General features: G+C 39.5%; 1 protein-coding gene across 1 annotated transcript in view; it reads left to right on the top strand.

Moving 5' to 3' along the window:
- The window catches only part of DPYS (dihydropyrimidinase), a 33507-nt gene that overhangs the window by 1222 nt on the left and 11523 nt on the right, over positions 1-20762 (top strand). Inside the window, exons 2-7 of the mRNA XM_063327379.1 lie at positions 2871-3029; positions 5214-5393; positions 6530-6719; positions 13243-13399; positions 14397-14538; positions 16541-16683. Coding sequence (XP_063183449.1) covers positions 2871-3029; positions 5214-5393; positions 6530-6719; positions 13243-13399; positions 14397-14538; positions 16541-16683 — 971 coding nt within the window. The remainder of the gene's footprint in view (positions 1-2870; positions 3030-5213; positions 5394-6529; positions 6720-13242; positions 13400-14396; positions 14539-16540; positions 16684-20762) is intronic.

The raw sequence follows: 20762 nt of genomic DNA, 5'->3' as shown, positions 1-20762 counted from the left end.
TACATTTTTTTCTGCTGTGCAAAATGCTAATTTGCCTCTTTGGAACAGTTGAAACAAGTTAAATACAACGTATTTTAACAAAAGGTGTTGTGCAATAACGACACAACTACTAAGAACATTTAAAGTTTGCTGTCTTGCTTAGATTAACCCAATTCTTTAACAGGAAATTTCATTTCTTCCTTGCCCCATCGTGTCATGAGAGCGCAAGTTAGATTGTCTGAGTGGTGTAATTGTACATTTCCACACTCTAACAAGGTTTTGGCTTTTTTTAATGTTGAGCCCAGAGAACGGAAGGGAGGACTACAAATTATCTGTATGCTATCCTTAAAATACTGGCATATTTCTTTCAAAAACAGTATTTTTTTCAAACTCAAGATAGATTTGCTGGTGTTCCTGCTGTTACTTGAATGGAAATATTTTACACTGAATAGTTTTGAGCACTAGAATGGTTCTTCTCAATAAGCACAGAAGTTATAGTGGCTCATTATAATAGACAGTGATTATTCTGCAAAACTTTTGACAAAAAATTGTTTTGTCCATCACAGCAGATCTTTCCTGCCATAGCCAAATGGCTGCTATGTCAAACATAACCTGTTTCTCCAAGTCAAACGTAAGATAAGACGTAATTTCCACCTCCAGAACTGATAGTTGGAAAGGGATTATAAATTTGATCATGGGAATTTTTTTCCCAACTAAGTCTCTTCTATAGCTATCTGGTAGAAATGGGGAAATCTATTATTACATGGGTCTAACAATACTGTCTTTTTCAGATGTCCCTAGATAAGAAATATTTTTTGAAAAAAAAAAAAAAAATTATAGTTACTGAAATGGCTTCCACAAGCAGTTTTTGGTCTTCACGCTGCTTTTTGTGATAAATGGAGAGAAAAAAAAGCAAGTCCACAATGTCTCTTCTACTTGTCTATAGACATCACTAAGTACGTTTCCTGGCTGAATGAAGTGTAGAATTTCAGTTCTGGAATACTTAGTTTACATAATTTACAGTACACACACATTTATATAAAAAAATGTTTTGCCGTTTTCAGCAACAGTCCTTTATTTCCCTGTGAAGACCATTTTTCCAAACTAATTATCAAGAACGTATTCAGAAATTTGATATTGCAAGAGAAATCAAACTAATGTGACTTGAAGCCGGAAGAGGATTTTGTTTGACAGGAGAAAACACATAAAAGAAACAGCAATGACCATGGCTTTCTTTTAAGACGCCTTCTTAGAGTGTAAGTGCCTCCATTGACTTTAAAGAGAACCAAAGCTGCAGACTAACTCAGATGTAGGTGCCTACACTGTGAAATTGCGAAGTAGGAGAGATAAACTGTGTGCTAACTTGCAGAAAAAAAAAAAAGTAATAGTGTTTTGAGGTTTTTTTGAGTAACTTTATGATGCACTGGACAGGGAAGCTGCAAAACAGAGATTGCATACACGAAACAGGATGTCCAGATAGTCACTTTCGTGCCTAAAAGAAGACTCTAGATCCAGCCCAGTGACCACCAGATGTCAAAAAGTTGGGTATTGTGGACCTTCTTAACCCAGGTCAAAGTGTGGAAGGTGTTTAGAGCTATTTACTGAAGGTCATAATCTGAAATATTTTGGCAAGAAAATCAGGGAGACAGAGTTGTGTTCCAACTATTGCAAAATATGCTACAATGATTAGCTAAGATTTGCTCATTCAACGGAACAAATAAAGGCACATAATACTTCTCCTTACAAAGAGAGGGGGAAAAAGATGTTAGGGGGAAAAAAGAGACTTTGAGTGGAGTTGTGGAATGTATGAACTTTTTTTTGTTGAACTCTATAAATATTCTTTAATTCTAAATCCCGTTTAACAAATAAGTAGTCGATCTGTCTTGTTGAAAAAAAAATCGACAGTTTGAACAACTTCTCTTGGAAAAACAGTTTTGCTGAATTAATCAGATTCACAAATGTTTATATCACTCTCCAAACTTTGTTTTTGCAAAATATGCAGAAATATTTACAATTTTGCTTCTGATTGCTAAGTGCAGAGAAGGAAGAGACTGATTGATCTAGAAACAGGAAGAGTAATATAGCAGGCATTTGAACTGTGTATATTTTGATCTGAATGGGTTGTACCTGTTGTGCAAAGGGATGTTGTTCAGAGCAGTACAGAGGATTTCTCTGGCTAATTTGGAAGACTGCAACAATTATAGTAAAGGAATTTGGATCAATTACTATTAGTCGAGGATCTGGTTTCTGAGAGTGACTAACAAAGAGCTTTCTAAGGAAATGAAAAAAAAGGAATAATTCAATTGTCCATAAAAGAGAGTAGAAATTATTGGTTAAAAAGCAATTTTTAATCCTCATAACATACATAAAGTAAGATTTTTGTTTATTTATTTCCTTTTAAATATTTATATGGAGGATGTAAATACCTCATGCCTGTCAGTAGTAAAAAAAATTTTAAAACACTTTCAAAATCCGTTTGGTATTAGACAAGAGTTTGGAGATTTTCACACTGGATTTTCCAACTGAATCTGTTTTTCTTTTCTCTTTGTGTATCTGCCGCTTAATACTTCCCTGTCACACAGGCTTGTTTTTTCAACTATATATGCTCTGAGGAAGGATTTCTCAAGTTAACTGTGGTCTCCTGGTGCTCTTCTTTCTCGGTGATCCCACCCACTTAAGGAAACTCACTGATGCGTGAATGCTGCAGACTCATCTCCAAATCTTTGATAAGATTTTGCCCCTGTGTGAAAACTTTTCCTTCCTCAGGGAAACTCTTCAGTGGCCTTTGGCTTTTCAATGTACCAGGATTAACTATTGCATAGGGAATCAGAAAGGGTGGGAGGAAATTTGCATTCTCTCTGATTGCTAAATATTAACTTTCTTCCTTTCAGGCTGCTATAGCAGGAGGAACTACTATGATCATCGACTTTGCCATCCCTCAGAAAGGCTGTTCTCTTATTGAAGCCTTTGATACATGGAAAAGCTGGGCAGACCCTAAAGTGTGCTGTGATTATTCACTACATGTGGCAGTTACATGGTGGAGCAACAAGGTAGACACAATAGCAGATTTTCAATTTCATGAATTGGTACCACACCTGCTTTGAATTAGTTCTCACATGGTAAATATAGCTTGCTGGCAGTGTAATAGTATTTTTGTGTGTAAAAACTACATTTGAAATATTCCACACCCTTCTAAAAGTACATGTATTTGTAAAAAAAAAAAAAAGTAAGTCTGCAGATGATAGCCTATATCTTTGGATACTGCTGCACAAAGTTAAAGGAAAAGGAAGCAATTGTGCAAGACAAAGACCAGGCAGGCCAGAGGGGGCAAGAGGTGTTTGCATAAATTTTGACTCCTGTTACTTGTACACTTTATAATCCTATGCTCCTGTTGAGTCTTAGTGGTATGGGTTTTTTTAATAAGGGTATACATGAAAAATTTGACACTTAACTTTGTTTGTAAAGGAAGAGTTCTATTCCTGAGTGACCACAGTAATATCTTCTTAAAATAAAGCAGGACTGGAGCTAATAATGACTCGAATGTGAGATTATCTAAAAAACCTTTTTGGAATTTACATATAGGAGAATTGTCCTTGTTATGTGAATGTTTGCTGATAGCCTGAAAGCTTTACTGAATAAATTAACTTTTCAGGTACTTGACATCTATCTGAACCTGACCTATGTTTTACAAGACCAGTTTGGATTCTCAGAGAACACGCATCAGTACAGAGACATATTAAGTAAATTCCATTTTAAAATACGAGTATTTCCTCTAATTTTTGACTTTTAAAATATATAAACCAAAGCCTTCACTCTGCAAACACCCCATCTTTGGTCTTCTGTGCACTAAGCCCTAAATAGACTGGCTGCAACTTCTAGCTCAAAGCAAAGACGTAAAATAAATTCTCCAGTGAAGTTTGAGGAATGTGCATTTGAAACAGCCTTAGTAGAAAACAGTGAATTGTACTGAAAAATCCAATAAAACTAGGGAGGTGTAAATCAATGAAATGTTCTGGTTTATGTTAAGAAGTTAACTGTTTCTAAAGGCCAAGATTGAAAGGAATAGAAAGGTCTGATGTTTTGTAACTGTAAAACAGCTGGGTAAAGACGACTGCTATTTCATGCCCTTCTAATTAGCTATCATCTCCTCAGGATTTAAAGTATTGATTAAAAACATGCATTCCTTAAAATGCCTTCCCTTAGTCATAGCAACTAGTGAAGAAGAAAATAAATGACATGCCCCTATATTTGTGCCAGAGCAGGGCCTTATGTCAGGTATATATTTGTTTGATAATTCCCACTGAAGATATGCTCCCATCCCTCCTCTGGATAAGTCCAGAAAATTTCCTTGGGTTTTATATCAATCTCTCACCTTTCTTGGGCAGATCCAACCAGATTATTAGACAGAAGATGAATAATAATGTTTTATTTTTTGAAATGAATTCATCTTGTGGAAATTGTAATAGCATCACAGATACACGTCTATTGCTGTCACTATAATTTACTGGGAAGGAAGAGCCAAAGTCAGGTAATGGATAGTTCTAGCTAACCAGCTGTACAAGGAACCATTGGGCTAAAATCTATATCTTTCTTTCTTTCTTTGTGACATAATCTTTGCTGGGCTTCACAGATGCTAGCAGAAGCAGGGAATCCTATCAAGGAGTGCATACAAGCCTGCCCTAGATGCAGGCTTGCATCTAGAGTTTTAGAGCCATTTTGTTTGACAACAAAATATTTCAAAAGGCTGTGTGTTGTTTAGAGTCAGGACAAAGTTCTAGGAGATAAGATCTTTTCTGTCACTCGGTTATTTGCCAGAAGCTGAAACATATTACAATCCAATTTTGAAAATAAATTTTGCACAAATCTCCATACTGTATATGTTGGATACATTTGTTGCAATATTGGGCTGGGTATTTCCAGCATCAGGGGGTTTATTTGGAACAAAATTCTGCCACACTATTTTTTGCAAAAAGCATTCCCTTCCTGCAATTAGCTTGTGCCTCCAATATCTGCACTGCAGTGGTACTGGTTTATTTACTTTGAGAATCAATTTGGTACAAGAACAACAGTATAAATCAGTCTTTAAATACATGACTTGGGCTGTTTGGACTGAACATATATGTTTGATGAGTGAGTAAAGGCTCACTCTTTATACTTATAATTTCTTTATACAAAATTATTAACAGGTAAAATATAATATTGTTGATTTTAAAAAATTGCTGGCTGTCTTTCAGGTGAAGGAAGAAATGAAAACTCTTGTTCAAAACAAAGGCGTCAACTCCTTCAAGATGTTTATGGCTTATAAAGATGTATACATGGTCAATGATGAGGAGTTATATGCAGCCTTTTCCTGCTGTAAGGAACTTGGAGCAGTTGCTCAAGTCCATGCAGAGAATGGGGAGCTAATTGCACAGGTAGGCATTTGATATTTTGTCCATCAAAGTCAGTAATATAAATGGTCCTGTTATCTGAGCACTTCAATAGGTGTAATTGTACCATCACCGCATCATAGGGAAAGGCTTTTGTACCCTATTTTGCTTCCAGGGAACTGAAGACAAACATCTTGTCCAAGATCCTAATGGATGCTTGAGGTAGGCTAAGAATTGTAACCTGCAGTCCTGTGCTCGGGGTGGACAGGAGGCAAATGATCCATATAATGAGAGTTATACTTGCAGTATGATACATATACTTGCAATATAATATATATACCCAACTGACAAAGAAAGCTACAGTCAGAACCTGACCATCGACCAAGTCAAAAGGGGGAACACTCAGCCAAGTATCTAGACGTCAGGTGTGTGATGCCTAAACCTAGGTCCCTCCAAACACAGTCAGCTCATCTAACAGGAACAAACCCAGGAGTATGGAGAAAGCTCCACTGACTGGGCACAAAATTCTCAACATCCCTCTGTGCATAGTTGGCCTCACCTCATGCTTGCTATTGCCATCTTAGTGCTATGTGGAGGCACTAGGAGCATAACTACACTGATGTCTTTGAGTTTCTTCAACTATTCTAATCAATAGTGTTTTGACTCTGCCCCAGGTCCTGCAATGGAAATGAATTTGTTGCTAAGTAATCTTAAATCAGCAAAGCATAGGTTCCTGGAATACAGCAGAGACAAAATCTTATGCCTCTTAAAACCTTGGAGCCTCATTCAGAGCCTCTGCATGTGTATCTTTGTGTTTAGTAAGGATCTTTCCATTTATTTCCAGTGAAGTGTTAGTACTGTCATCTCAGTTACTGGCTGCGATCATTTAAGAGTACATATTGAGAGACAGGTGGGGTTTTCAAAAGCAGTGATTTACCCCTGCAAGCCAGTGGAGTGTGTTCTCTGAAGTCACTTAGGCATTCTGAGACCTGTGTTTATTGAGAGATATATTGGATTTCAGTTAACAATAATTTATCTTGAAAAAAATCATAACTGCCTTGTTGTTTTTTTTTCTGTGACTAGCTGCAGTGGCTGGTTTAGGATCCATTTCACTGGCAGCATGTCCACAACACCGTGGTTGCGCTTTAACTGACTCTTCTATGTTTTTGTGTGATGTTCAGGGTGCAAAGAAGATGTTGGCAATGGGAATAACTGGCCCCGAGGGGCATGAGTTGTGTCGTCCTGAAGAAGTGGAAGCTGAAGCTACGCAAAGAGCAATTACCATAGCAAATGCTGTAAACTGCCCCCTTTTTGTAGTCCATGTAATGAGTAAATCTGCAGCAAAGGTGATAAGTAATGCACGAAGAGAAGGTAAAAGTCCTAATTATTTTATGCTCGGGCAATGGCATTGGAGGAAGGGTGACAGAAAACCAAACATTGCATCGGTGTCTTACTTGTCATGGGTGCCATAATGCTCCCATGGGTGAATTTCTTGGAGTGGGACGTCTAAACTGTGTGTGTGTGTGTTGTGGGGCCCAAGGGGAGCTAAGCAGCGTGGAAGAACAGCAGCTGGGATAGAGACTTTCCCTTCTCTCCAGAAAAAACTTTTTTCTCCTTCGTACTGTATCTCCAAGGTCAAAGTGATGGCCAGGACAGAATTATTGCATAAAAAACTATGTGACCAGTGCAAGACAATATATGCTTTGCTATTAGCTTCCCTTGAGTTATAGTCTGCAAGCTTTTACCAACTATTTAGACGAGAAATTCTACAACAGAGACCACACCATGTTTTTACAAACAGTGCCATAACACGACAAGGACTCCTATTCACTGGGCACTTAGAAATCATGGTGGTGATGATGGTGTCTGAAACCTCAGTTCCCTCCAGGGAAGGGTTTCTCAGGTCATGCACTGCAGTTCTGGTCATCTAAAGGAGCCCGACCCTCTTGGTCATCTGTTGGCCAGGCTAGAAGCAGCCTGAAGGCTGTAGGGATTCAGGATATTTTACCTTCTCATCCGTAAATTCATCCAGAGCAGCCTGTGGAACCACAGCGCTGTGAGGAGACATTATATGGGTGGAAGGAACAGGGCAGAAGCACGTGATTTGGAGGGCCTAAAACTTTATGGAGTATCTGTCCTCATTATCTTTTTACATCTCAACTCGTGTTCATCTGACCTAACATGAATTGCGTACAGACCTTGGTTTCCTTATTTCTTGACTTTAGTTAATGTTTACGGAGATTATTACTAGCAAAATGCAGAGTATGAAAGCTTGACCGAAGTGCAATCAAAACCAGCATTATATCATTGTGCTAATATAGATGGATACGTTTATGTGAAATATGTATTGATTATGACTTCTAGTAAGACTTATCAGTAAATCACTTTTATAAAGGAATCTACCAGCATATTTTTTTATGAGCACATCTTTTAGTATTGTGCTATATTAGCTTCCTCCACTAGATGTCAGTGCTGCTGGTAACGTGGATGTCTGCCAGCGTCAGTGTACAGTTATTTGTACAGTCCCAGGTGTGGTGTCAACATTAATGACAAGAAGCTGTAACAACAGTTAAAATACCCGGATTAAAGATGAATCACTGGCTGTGAACATAAAAGACCTAAGGTAGAACGTGGTGTTTTATAACAAAGTAAGAAATTCTATGCTGATAGTAAATACTGTAAAATATTGTTAGGTATGTGTTGTAAGAATAGTCTGCAGTGCCAGTTTGATAACTGACTTAATATATGCATGCTTCTTCCATGTGTAAAAAGAAGAAATTGGTACAATTTATGCCGATTGCGGTGCAAATTGGATTTTATGTCTTCCTGGGTTGATGCAGTCAGAATCATCAATGCTTGCCTTTGTGCACAGCGACATATAACATCTCTCCATAATTAATTTCTATTTGCATGGAAGTATACTGTTTAGAAACAGAAATCTAGGATTGATTAAGAAATTTTGAAAGATAGCTAGCTTATCATAAAGATAATTACAACAATTATAGTTTTTAATGAGATTGATCTGAATAAATTCTGGCAATTAGAAATTCATTGTTGTTAGTTTCAGTTAATAATAATTTTCCATTCTTCAATTAAAAGTGGTAAAAGAAAAAAAAAGGAGTTCCAGACAAAAGAAAAAATAAATTCTCTAAGTATTGTATGAATGACATAAATAAACACCAAATATTTTACTGAAAGATATTCAGCATGGACAGGTTAAAACCACTCTAATGTGAAAGCTGTGTCAACTCTTAAGCACCAGAAGCATTTGAAATATTCACTCTAATGTAGTTTATTCATCTTTTCAGGATTATTTCTCCATCTCTTGATGCTAGCTTCCTGCTGTTTACAATTGTGAAATTTTTCATGTTCCTTTCCAAGCACTTAGCATGAAGTACAGGGTGTGGGTGCATATTCATCCTTGCCCGTGTCAGAGGAAGATTGATATCCCCTCCTCTTCCTCAAATAGGAACTGACCTCAGAAAGGCAAAGACTGATCATCAGTGAGCACAATCTATTTTCTGGGTGACAGTGTGATACCAGAATTGAAGCATTGCTTCTCAAATTCTCTGCAATGGTGATTTTCCTAGTCAAAGATGTAAGTCAGAGCTTGATTCCTCTTTGTCCCTCATTTAGCTATACAAGGTGAAAAATAATATTAGAGCTAGAGACTGAAGGCCTGATACAGTTTGCTGAAGACAGTAGGCATAATTCTGTTGTCTTCAGACCTTAAAGGCTAAAATCAGTCATACAGACTGTAAAGGGATACTAGTTCTTACATTAGAATAGGCAAACTTAAGGGGAATCACATGAGTGACCATCTTTCCTTCTCCCCTCCGTGCCAAAGTCCACCATCTATGTCTGCTCTGATCTCCAGCAGCACTACTCACTGAAGGAAATCTCCAGATTGTAGCAGCGTGTTTTTCATATACATCAGTAACAGCTACAGTGCTGCTGAATATTCAACAGGAAATCCAAGATTTCCATGTTGTGACTGTGTTGGAGAGGGACAGGTTAACTCATGCCCCCATCCTGTTCTTTTTTTGGGCTCTACCAGCCTGTTTGCCAAAAGCAGTGGCTCACCAGTTCTCCACTGGAGTGGGTCAAAGAGACAACCTTTCTGTGAGAACTGTTCTTGTTCATCTCAGTGGGCTGTTTCTTCATCCCTACGCAAAACATGATCTTGAATCTTACTAGAATAGGTAGAGGAACTGTCAGCTTCCACAGAAGGGCAATCTGATATCTCCATGTGCACGACAGTCTTGTTCTGTTGAGTGGAAAGACAGAGAGGATCCTCTTCTCACTATTGTGTGAAGTCTTCCCTACAATGAGAAGACAAGGCTGTAGAGCGCAGGTGTCTCCGTCTCCTTGTTAGGACTACCTGATGTGAACTTACTGGGGAAAACTAAGCCCTGTCACCCATAGCTTCAGCCAGTAATGCCTATGGGGAAGCAAGGCTAATAAAATGTGATATGATTTATACTCCCTCCCACTTAAAAATGCTTTAATTCTAAGTGTACTAAGTCCTAGAGACATGTCCCTTTGCCCATTTAACTGTGCCAAGGAAAAAAGACATTCTCGTGCAGATCAGAACTAGAGAGCAGAATTTTACTAAAAAGACATTTTTAAAAAGGTTTCTCCCATGTAAAAAAGTGCATACAAAAATACATACTTGGTCAGATTACAAGAAGCTTGCTTAGACTTATCAATTTGGTACCTCCTAATACCAGTCACAGGTTAGTTCTGCTCTTAGTGAGAGGAAGGGCATGTCCCTAGCTGGGGGTATACAGACTCTCAAGCTGATTCTGAGCACAGGAGTGCAACTAAAAATGCCACCTTTTTAGCTGGCTCATGCAGGAGAGCTCAGGTCCAGACTGTAGATAGCCTAACTGATGCAACGCTATGTCTTATTCAATAAACCCTGCCGTGCAATTCTGCTTCTTTCAGATCATAGCTGGTCAGTGAGTATCTTTGCCCCATATGGCCTTAAGTGCTTCTGAAACTTTTACTAGAATAAGGACACAGGGACCAGTTTTTCAAGCCTGTAAATGTTAGTGTTTCTCAAGATCATAACTCTTTCTGAGTTCTGATAGGGAGTAAAATAAATTGCAATTACGTGTTCTTCTTATAAAGTAATTTGTGTGAAAATAGCTCTTGCCAGCCAGTTTGAGCATCTGATGAAGAAGCCATGAAATCCACAGCTATTTCCCAGCAGCTGAGATATCATAAAGACCGAACAGCAGAACGCTTTCTGCTTACTGTTTTTATCGAATACAGGAAAATATAGCAAATGGAAAGATCTGATTTATTACCGCATTACTCCGCTTTTATGCCTATAGGCAGAAGCCAGTCAAGCTAGAAAAACCTTAAAGCAGAATTTCCTTGTTGCCAATCAGGCTAAAAGAGCCTTAATGTAGAATTTCCTTGTTATTTGAATTAAAGCAGAATCTTGTTATTTTTGTCCCCTTCAGTCTGGCTAGTCATGGTCCAAATGAAAAACAAGAAATCACACAGTCAGCAAAAGTGTCCAGATGTAGTCCATTGAAGCTGCAGTGTTCAGAATCAAAATCACTTGAGAAAATGGCTTGTACTCCTTCCCACTCATGGGAACAAGGGGAGCTGCTCAGGTCAAATTCTGACTGCAGAAATACTGTCTTGAGCTGTGGTACATGAGCTAGAATCAACTCAGCATAATACGACTGTGAGCCTGGAGACTTCTTTTCATTTTTATGTTGTGAAACTGAGATAAGAAAATTATTTATGGAAGCTAAACGTTTACTCCTTTCCTACCAGTTTAAATTTTATCATTTATAGCTATGCCCTAATGATTCATAGGTCAGGCTTAAGTATCTTTATCTTGTTTAGATGCAGCAGGAAAGACACACCATACCCTACTTCTCCTTCCCCCGCTTTCCTACTGAGTTTGCTCATGAAAAATCTGTCAATAGCCTAATAGGTTATATATTGGTTAGCTATTGGTTGTTGGTTGTATTGGTTTGGTTATATATGCAGGATTGGTTATATATGCAGGAATTTTTCTGTATGTATCTAGGTTTGTGGCAGCCTTCCCTCAAATACCGTTTGGAGTTGCCCAGGGAAGGCCAAGATCCCCCTGACTGCTGCAGCAGCTCTCAATTAAGAAAACACTAATCTGACTCAAACCTCCACGTTCACTGAGTGGTCATATCACTTCCATGGATGGCCCAAACTACAACACTCATATTCAGTGCTTTAAGTTTTGAAAATAAGGTGCAAATAACAGTAAATAACTGCTTAAGTCATGATTTCAAGTCCAAAAAATGGTGGTGGTCTTCCTCTGAGCCCAACTGTAAATCTATAATATATGTAGCTAAGTGGGACTGGGAGCTTAGAATGATCCGAGCTGAAGTGTCAATATGAGACAAGCACGTTCAGTATGTCAGAGCATGCTAAGGTGATTAAAGCAAATTAATAATGCTAATAGGGAGTCTTTAGGTCGTGGAAGAAGTTATGCTACATAGTACTTGGAGTAAATGTACAGTACAGCAATGTCAGAGCACGTCCTTGAAACCTTGTAGAAATAACTGTAAAACTATGGGTTTTAAATGGTATGAGGCCTTTTTGCAAGTCTAACACAGAAGATTTAAGGAATGGCACTACTGCAGTGGGAAACATATCTTGAAAAGAATTGAGCTCCTCAGCAGCTGCCCATGCTAGTGTAGCAGTTATAATCCAGTAGCTCACAGAAGTACCAGAATCTAATGTACAGAGAGAAATCTGCAAGGGTTTGCTTTGTTGTTTTTCAACAGTACCATGAATATATGACTCACACGCAGAAACCAAAGTTCACTGTCTTATATCAACAAGCAATTACTAGTGGAGCCGTTGCTGGGGTAATGCAGTGATAGTTCTAATAAAAATTGTGCCTGGAGTGAAATCTGGGATCCATAGGAAGATACCCGTTGTCTGTAGGGCTTAGGGGAGGGAGAAGGCTCTTGCTGGGATCTGGAAGAAGCTGCCTTTAACCAGCACCAAGCAGCCTATGAGTGGGTGCGTGAGGTCCCAGCTCGCTCTGGTTCTTTGGTGACCATCACAATCAAGGTCATTACCACCTGTCACCTACAGAACTGCAAAGGGGATGGACCACCTCCTCAGGGAGTGAAACACCTCGTTTCATCTCCCATCTTGTTCTGATGAGTTTCAAACCTGTGTTTCCTAGGAGGAAAAAATAGTTAAAATATGTTAGTTTTATCCAAAGGCTAACAGCCAGTCTGGGTGGGTATCCTCTTCTGAGGAATCTAGAATACTGTGCAGCAAAGAATTTAAGAATAAAATTTGGGAGATAACTTTTAAAATTAAATTATTTATAGTTTTTTATTTGGGAAATGTTCTTACACTCTTTAAATTTATGTTTGGTGCCATATTATTCTTCCTGCAAAAATTATACCCTGACAATTAAAAGTACCACTTTGCAAAGTCTGTATGCTGTGTATATTAACTTACATTGTTACATAGTCAATAATTTCAGAGCACCAAACAGGTGCTACCAAGAAATATATGGATCTTGAACATAATTAATGCAACTGAGGACTGTGTTCCTTTTGAAATCTCAATCACATGCCTCGTAAACAATGTGTAAAACCCATTATAATATATCTGTCAACAATTTAATTAAAAAACTTGCCCAAACAATGTTCTTATGAGGAAATATATTGTAAGATCACCAGCAGAACATTCAGAACAGAGATGCTATGTTACAACTTAGTTTATTATGTCCTTCCATATGTTGGTGTTTAATTTGAAACACTCATTCAAATTTAAATCCATTGCCACCAAAAAGATATGGAACAGCGAAAATACAAGATATGCATTTTTACGTTGTTTGATGATGATACTATTGCTTTAAATTTTTCAGGTAAAGTGGTTTATGGGGAGCCTATTGCTGCTAGTCTTGGCACCGATGGCACCAACTACTGGAATAAAGACTGGGCTCATGCTGCAGCATATGTCATGGGACCTCCACTGAGACCAGATCCATCTACTCCAGGTTTCCTCATGAGTTTACTGGCCAAGTAAGCAGATGAACAAACAGTGACAGCTGATGCTGAAATACACGGCAAATTCTGTCTGGAGAATATAATACCAGGTTGATGCCCTGGAGATTTTCTAAGTATAGAATGTTACATTATAAGGAAGGAGAAATGGAAGGTGAAACCATAGATGAAAAACATTTGTTACAGAAATTAGAAAGTGTTCAGATTTTGTTTCTCTGAACTCTTGCGGCCTTCTGTCCCCATTTGATTTTAATCAATAAGCCTTGCTTTGCTAACACTGCGGCAAAAATTGAAACATGACCAGGGTGGACAGTGAGGCTGTAAGTTGATGGGAAACGTGTACAAAGTGGGGTCACAGCTAAGGGTTCTGGGGTTTGTTGTTAGCTGCCTTTTCACTTGAAATTTGGATGCAGCATAAAAACTAAGCCTTCAGACTTCTGAAGACAGATATAAGTAATCCACTCATAACATCTCTTCAGAAGGAAGTAGGAACAGAAGTATCCTTCAGATACCTGCAATTAACAAAATGTGTCGTTTGCTGGTAATTCATTACCAATAAGTTTAACTCCACAAAAGGGTTGAATTTGACCAGAGTCTGTGAATGTATGCCTGAACACTGGCTGATGCTTGTGCAGATCCATAGAAATTTCACAGGCTATATGGATTGACACAGTCTAAAATTGCCCTAAGTGAGAATGGAACCAAGCGCTTTGCTCTGGGCAAAGTGGGACAGTCCTCCATTTGTGGGACACCTTTGACATACCCAAAGTAAAAGAGGGTTTTTTTGGTGCTTGGTTTCTTCTGAGTGGTTTCTGAAGAGGAAACTACTTTACAGAGGAACTGGCTGTTACTGTGGAGCTACTCTTGGAGAATGGGACTGAAGACAGGTTGGCAGGACATATCAGCTTTTCCTTACAGGATGGATGGCTGGATCTACCCAGCCTTGCAACAGATTTTCTGATGTGCCACTATCTGGTACGTGCTCTGATTCATAATGAACTTTGTTTCTCTGTAGTGATGACCTATCTGTGACAGGGACTGACAATTGCACCTTTGATATATGCCAGAAAGCTCTGGGGAAGGATGACTTCACAAAAATCCCTAATGGAGTGAATGGTGTTGAAGACAGGATGTCAGTCATATGGGAAAAAGGCGTTGTAAGTATATCAAGATGTCTGAATATGGCGGTAACTGATTTCTCCAACAAAATATATTCTCTCAGCAGTTATCAACTATTCAGTTTTATCAAGTGTATATATCATAGGATAACTCCTTTGACCACATACCATAACAGAGTCCTTACTAACTCTCACTTCATGGTCCTGGGAGGTAGAAGATTCTCAGTGCTTAAAACGTAGTGCTAGAGAATAATTTCCATCATTTAGCAGCAAAAGACTGCTGTTGTTTCAGCAGTAGCGCACAGTACACTTACCTGCAGCTTTTTTTTTTTTTCAATGGATTAAAGGAAAATAAAAGGAAAGAGGTGCCCAAATTTTTGACTTGGTCAGTTCTATATTTTCTCCTCTTAGACCTCTCTCAAACTTAGCTGTCGCACTACTAAACTCGCATTAGTAGTGCGACACTTCCGCACTGGGTGTCGACTTCTAATTTGTGTTCTCATCCAGAGGAAACAAGCTAGAGATAAGAAATGCTTCTCTAATATATGGCTTAGTCCTGTGATATGATGAGATGAGCATGTTCAAATCCCACTGACTTCAGATTCTCAGTGCCAACACAAGAATGCTTGGTGCTTCTCAGGACAATGCCCTTCAGGCTCCAAACAAATATGAATATGAAAGTTAGTGGCCAGGTTTTTTGGATATGGGGTAGTCTGATGAGGGGAGAGGTGAAGGAATCTGGTGAGGAATCTGCTGCTTACTGGGTGTTATGATTGCTCTGGCTAATACAATACTGTTAATTTCCAGAGGCTCTAGTTCAGCTTTCTAATTAATAATAAGTTCTCTTGCAGTAGAGAAGTAGTGAAGTTTTGTTGATAATGATGTGATGTGAAGCTTATTTATTTGTCACAGTAGAATTATCTACCTCACACACTTGATAAGGATGTGGTTCGGCATCTTGTTTATCTGTATTTGGGATTTGTCTCCAGCTGGGTGTACAAAGCAGACTTCTACCTATATTTACCTGTGGCGTAGCTCTAGTGTGATTATTTATGGTGCAAACTGGAAAATCATCTAACTTGTGGTTAGTTAGAAAGTGTATATATGAATATGTACATCAGTGCTGTTGGGCAAGATCATTTTTCAAAAGGTTCTTCTATCAGTAATATCCTCCCTTTTCTTACTTGTAAAATATCGCACAGCTGTGAGAGTTTGTCTGGAAAGCTTCCCTCCCTTCCCACACACTATTATTTAAAAGGGCAGTGTTAACCACTTTATGCTTTTCTTCTCAGATGACTGCTCACAGGCCACCATACAAACATGGTTTTCGACATTCTGATTCCTAGACTGACATATGCACAATATTACTGCCAGTGTAGCTGGTTTTCCAAGCAAACAGTCATGGAGGTTGGATTAAATTAGTTGTGTAACAGTGGACAGTCCCAAGACACATGTATATCCATTATTATTTGCCATGTCACATCAGCAAATCATTTTTTATACTGCTTGATCTCAAACATTTACTGAACTGTTCTATCCTCTGTGTTATTGCTGAAGAGATTTGCGTATCACCTTTCCTATATGACACGTAGCACCTTGCCTCTCCTTTATCACATTCTAGGCTCTCCGTAATACTGTCTTACAATTTTCCAAAACCTAGGTACTTGAGACATGTTAAGTCTCCTGAGGAAACTGCTGAGCAGGACTACAGATTCAAAGACAGCTAAAAAATTTTATTTCAGTCGACTTGGGACCGGATCCACAGCGTGTTTGGCTTTTGGCTTTAAAGCCTTTTTTTCCCTTTGCTGTGGGATAAAGTAAGAGAAAGTTACCGTAATCAGTAAATGTACATTGCAGTATGTGCATCTGAGACAAATACTTATTTTTATTTCTTTTAAACTCCTCAGTATGACATTTAAAAAATACTGATGTGATGTTTGCAGAGAGCTGTCACTCATCTGAGACTTTTCAACAGCAGGAACATTTTTTTCATTCCTTGTTTAAAAAAGTAATGAGTTTGCTTTTGTGTACTCTTCTGCAGTACAGTGGAAAAATGGATGAAAACAGATTTGTAGCTGTTACCAGCACAAATGCAGCAAAAATCTTTAACCTTTACCCAAAGAAGGGGAGAATTGCTGTGGGGTCTGATGCTGACATCGTAATTTGGGATCCCAACGCTACAAGGTATGTATGGGTAGTTATTTCCTCCCATCCAGCCTCTCTGCAGGAAAAAAGTATCTCAAAGCCTCTGTACAGCAATAAACCTTTGGGGGGAGGTTATGATGTTTTTCAACAGCACTTCACATTAATTATTTACAGGTTATTTGTCTCCTACAATAGTGTGTAAGTAGAGATCTTTGATCTCTAGATAGATTTAAAAAAAATTCTCCTAGATTGCTGACCAAATGTAAAAATAGCAAGGTCTGTACATTATGCTTCCTGGGCTTGATAACCTAAGAGTAAAAATAACCACTTTGGGATGTTAGAGTAACTGTGTTAAGTGCTGGAGTATGTTTAGCTTCCTCCCACTGCAAAGAGCAGGGAGAGGAGCCAGTGTTCCTGCAGGATGACCCATTACAAGGCTTGTGTTTTGAACTTACAGCTACCTCAAGCGTGTTCAAAAGTGGTCAGGATGATGGTGAAAGTGTGGACTCTTGCCCTTCTAATGTCTTCTCCCTAGCTGATAGAGCAAATACAGTGGTAGAACCAGGAGTGGGTTCAGTTCTGAAGCTCAAGCTGTGCATGCTTATGCTTTTATTTAAGGAGTTTTCTGATTTTATGCACAGTAAGTCTGCTAGAATAGAGCTTGTCACACCAGCAACAGACGCAGAAAAGGTGTGGTGACGTCTCACCCTGCATGACTTGATGCCTTGGTACATTCTTGCTGCAAAGGGCATGCAGTGTCTTTCTAAGAGCGTTGACTCACAGAATCACAGAAACTTCAGAGTTGGAAGGGACCTCTAGAGATCATCTAGTCCAACTCCCCTGCTAAAGCAGGATTGCCTAGAGCACGTTACTCAGGACTGCATCCAGGCGAGTCTTGAAAATCTCCAGAGAAGGGGACTCCACAACCCCCCTGGGCAGCCTGTTCCAGTGCTCTGTCACCCTCACTGTAAAGAAGTTTTCCCGTGTATTTGAATGGAACTTCCTATGTTCTAACTTGTGCCTGTTGCCCCTTGTCCTGTCACTGGGAACCAATGAAAAGAGTCTGGCACCATCCTCCTTCAACCCACCCTTTAGATACTTGTAAACATTAATAAGGTCTCCCCTCAGCCTTCTCTTCTCCAGGCTAAAGAGTCCCAGCTCTCTCAGCCTTTCCTCATAAGGGAGATGCTCCAATCCCTCAATCATCTTGGTTGCCCTTCGCTGGACTCTCTCCAGTAGTTCCCTGTCCCTCTTGAACTGGGGAGCCCCAAACTGGACACAGTACTCCAGTTGTGGCCTCACCAGTGCAGAGTAGAGGGGGAGAATGACCTCCTTCGACCTACTGGCCACACTCTTCCCTATGCAGCCCAGGATGCCATTGGCCTTTTTGGCAACAAGGGCACATTGCTTGCTCATGGATAATTTACTGTCTATGACTCACACAGCATACTCTGCATTACAGCTTATTTCTGTCTTCGGGTATATCCACACCATCAGCCAGCTCCATACTCAGGCCACTGTAAATATCTCAAGAATTACACATCTTGAGTCCTGCTCTGGCTCTTGTGCCCCTCCTGGTCTTGTTTAAACTGCCTGGAGATGGTCTGGCAGCCAGGTGTCACAGAGCCAGCTCACCTGTGGAGTTGTCTTTCTCAGCAGAGATGCCTGTGGGTAGTGTGAATGCATCTACACCGTTCAACTGCTGAGCAGGTTACCCTAAATCTGCGGGCACTTTAAGAGCTGAGTCTTACATCTGACCACATCCAGCCCCGCACACATCAGCAGCAGGTCAGGAAGTGCGCTGGGCTGGTGCCTTTGTCTCTAGTGAGCAGTGTGAATGTACAATTGCGCTGAAGGCACACATTGACTCTCCTTGAAATCTCTTCATCAGTGTCATCCAAATAGTCAGTAAATCCGTAGAAGACCGTGACCAATAACCTTAGATGAGTTTCGTGGGGCGTTGGGCATGATGGCAGTATGGCCAGGTTTCATCAAGATTGTCACGGTGTTTGTTGTTCCTGAAGCCTGAGCTGTTATAACTCAGATGGCATTAGATTTTCAGCCTTTGTTTTAAAACAAAAGAGTTGAAGACTCCCCTCATGGCAGAGGAAAGTTTTGAAACATAACTGGGTATATCCGATTTTGGAAACCAAACAGAGGGAAAAAAAAAAGCCCTAATCCTAGATTTACATTACACAAACAAAATTTTCTTGACCAATCTTCTGGGTTTTGAATTTCTGATAAAGCGATTCTTACTCATTTCAGTATATTAATGAGTATGAAAAAAATGTGAGAGAGCATTCTGGTTTAAGCTGCAAAGCTTGAGGACATGGAAGTTGCTGTTCAGAAGTCCCACAAAAAACTGGCAACACCAGCAAAAGAAGTTTCAGGAGTGTCAACCCCAATAAATGCAGAGGCCTGCCCAGCGCTGGGTCAGAGAGATTTTCATGTGCATTTTGCCTTCTGGCATGTTGAGCAAGCATATTTTGAGATACTAGCAATGAGCTATTTCAGGACAGTGGAGCTATGAACTCTGATTAAAAAAAACCTGAAGGATTCTTTTCTGAGCTTACTTCTGCTCTGCCTGGGGACAAATGAATCTAGAAGGATAGCAGAGTTCTGACATTGTTCTCAAGGTGCTTTGTCAGCTCCTGTAATTATTTATCCTTTTGTTTCCCAAACATTCCTTCTGCCTCCCTTCGCTCTCTCCTGAGTGCTCTAATTGCCTTTTTGCCCTCTGCAGCTGTGAAGGTGCAGTTTTTCTTCAAATATTTTTTCAAAGACTAAACTGTATTTTCTTACCGAGCAAGCTGATATTAAGTTCAGCCAATACTTTTTTCCTGATCTCGTACTGTTCCCATTGTTTATCCCTTCGGCTTTGCTGGGAACAAGCCTCTCTGCAGGTACAATTGTGTGAACTACAGAAGTATAAATAAATCTCACTAGCGCTTGCCTATTCATTTCACTACAAATCCTGAAGAGGGCACAAACAGCCCAGCAGAAAAAAACAGCTCTAGCTAATGGACTTCAGCCGTTTAAGATATTACACAAGGTGCAGCCTCATGTGCTTTGTTGACTCTGGGGAGTGATTTTCAATTTCACAATAGGCTTGTTCCTCTTTCTTGCCAAGTCCTTTCTCTTTTGAGCGTGACTTTTTTTCTTGTTTGTAAATCTAAATCTTGCAAGAGGAAAATGCAATTTTCCAGTTCTGATTCGATGCTGCGTTGCCGTAGTCTTAAAATACTGGCTGATACTAGCCTAGAGAGTTAGACAATTGCTGAAGCATTGCTGTGAGGAACTGGTATTATCACAATCTGTCAGAGGAAGTCTATAGGGAAGATTCTAAAGTCAATCTGAAAGGTAGTGAAGCTCTTCAAAATACCAAAAACTTGTGTCCCTACAAAATCTGCTGCATTTCCCCTCCCACATCATTGCACAATAGTAACATGTTGGGTGCTATCTGGGCATTCAGGATTTTCTCTTTCTAGGTTGCAAAAACCTAGTGAATTCAACGTGACAGCTCTGCAAGCCGTGAGCAAATGCAATTCAAGGTTCCGCTTCCAGCACTGTGCCTCTTTAGCTGAGGCTCTCCTGTGGGTCAGCGTCTTTGACTGGCCTACATCTGTAGCATTTTCTGGTAATTTCTGCAGAAAATGTTATATGAACAGTTATCAGATTTGCTACTGTATTTAAAAGCTTCTAAATACTGGGTTTAGCAGGTCTCCATGAAAGCAAGAATTTTTGAGAAGAAACACATTAAATGTATGAATTAGAAACTGCGTTAGAAACGATGGGTTGTGAGCTCTGACAGGTTAGCTCTATTTCTTAGCTTCCTTATACTTATTGAATATTCGTTAAAGAATAAACAAATACCAAAGGGACCTGTTGGTTTATTGCAGCCATGTGCTACCAAACACCATCTTGCAGACGTCAACACCCTCAGCATCCCAAGCACAGCCTGTGCACACAGGATTGTTTTGTGAGAACTCCTTGGAAAAACATATGTAGGCAGCAAATGTATACTCAGCGTACCATCTTATTTAAATCTCTGCTTCGATCAAGAATATTCACTGACTTTTTTTAGAGGCACACAAATAAAATAACAGCCTCAAGTCTGT

Source organism: Chroicocephalus ridibundus, chromosome 2 (genome assembly GCF_963924245.1).
Source record: "Chroicocephalus ridibundus chromosome 2, bChrRid1.1, whole genome shotgun sequence".
NCBI classification, from domain to species: domain Eukaryota; kingdom Metazoa; phylum Chordata; class Aves; order Charadriiformes; family Laridae; genus Chroicocephalus; species Chroicocephalus ridibundus.
Note: the sequence above shows the minus strand (reverse complement) of the source record. Positions and strands in the feature narration are given on the sequence as shown.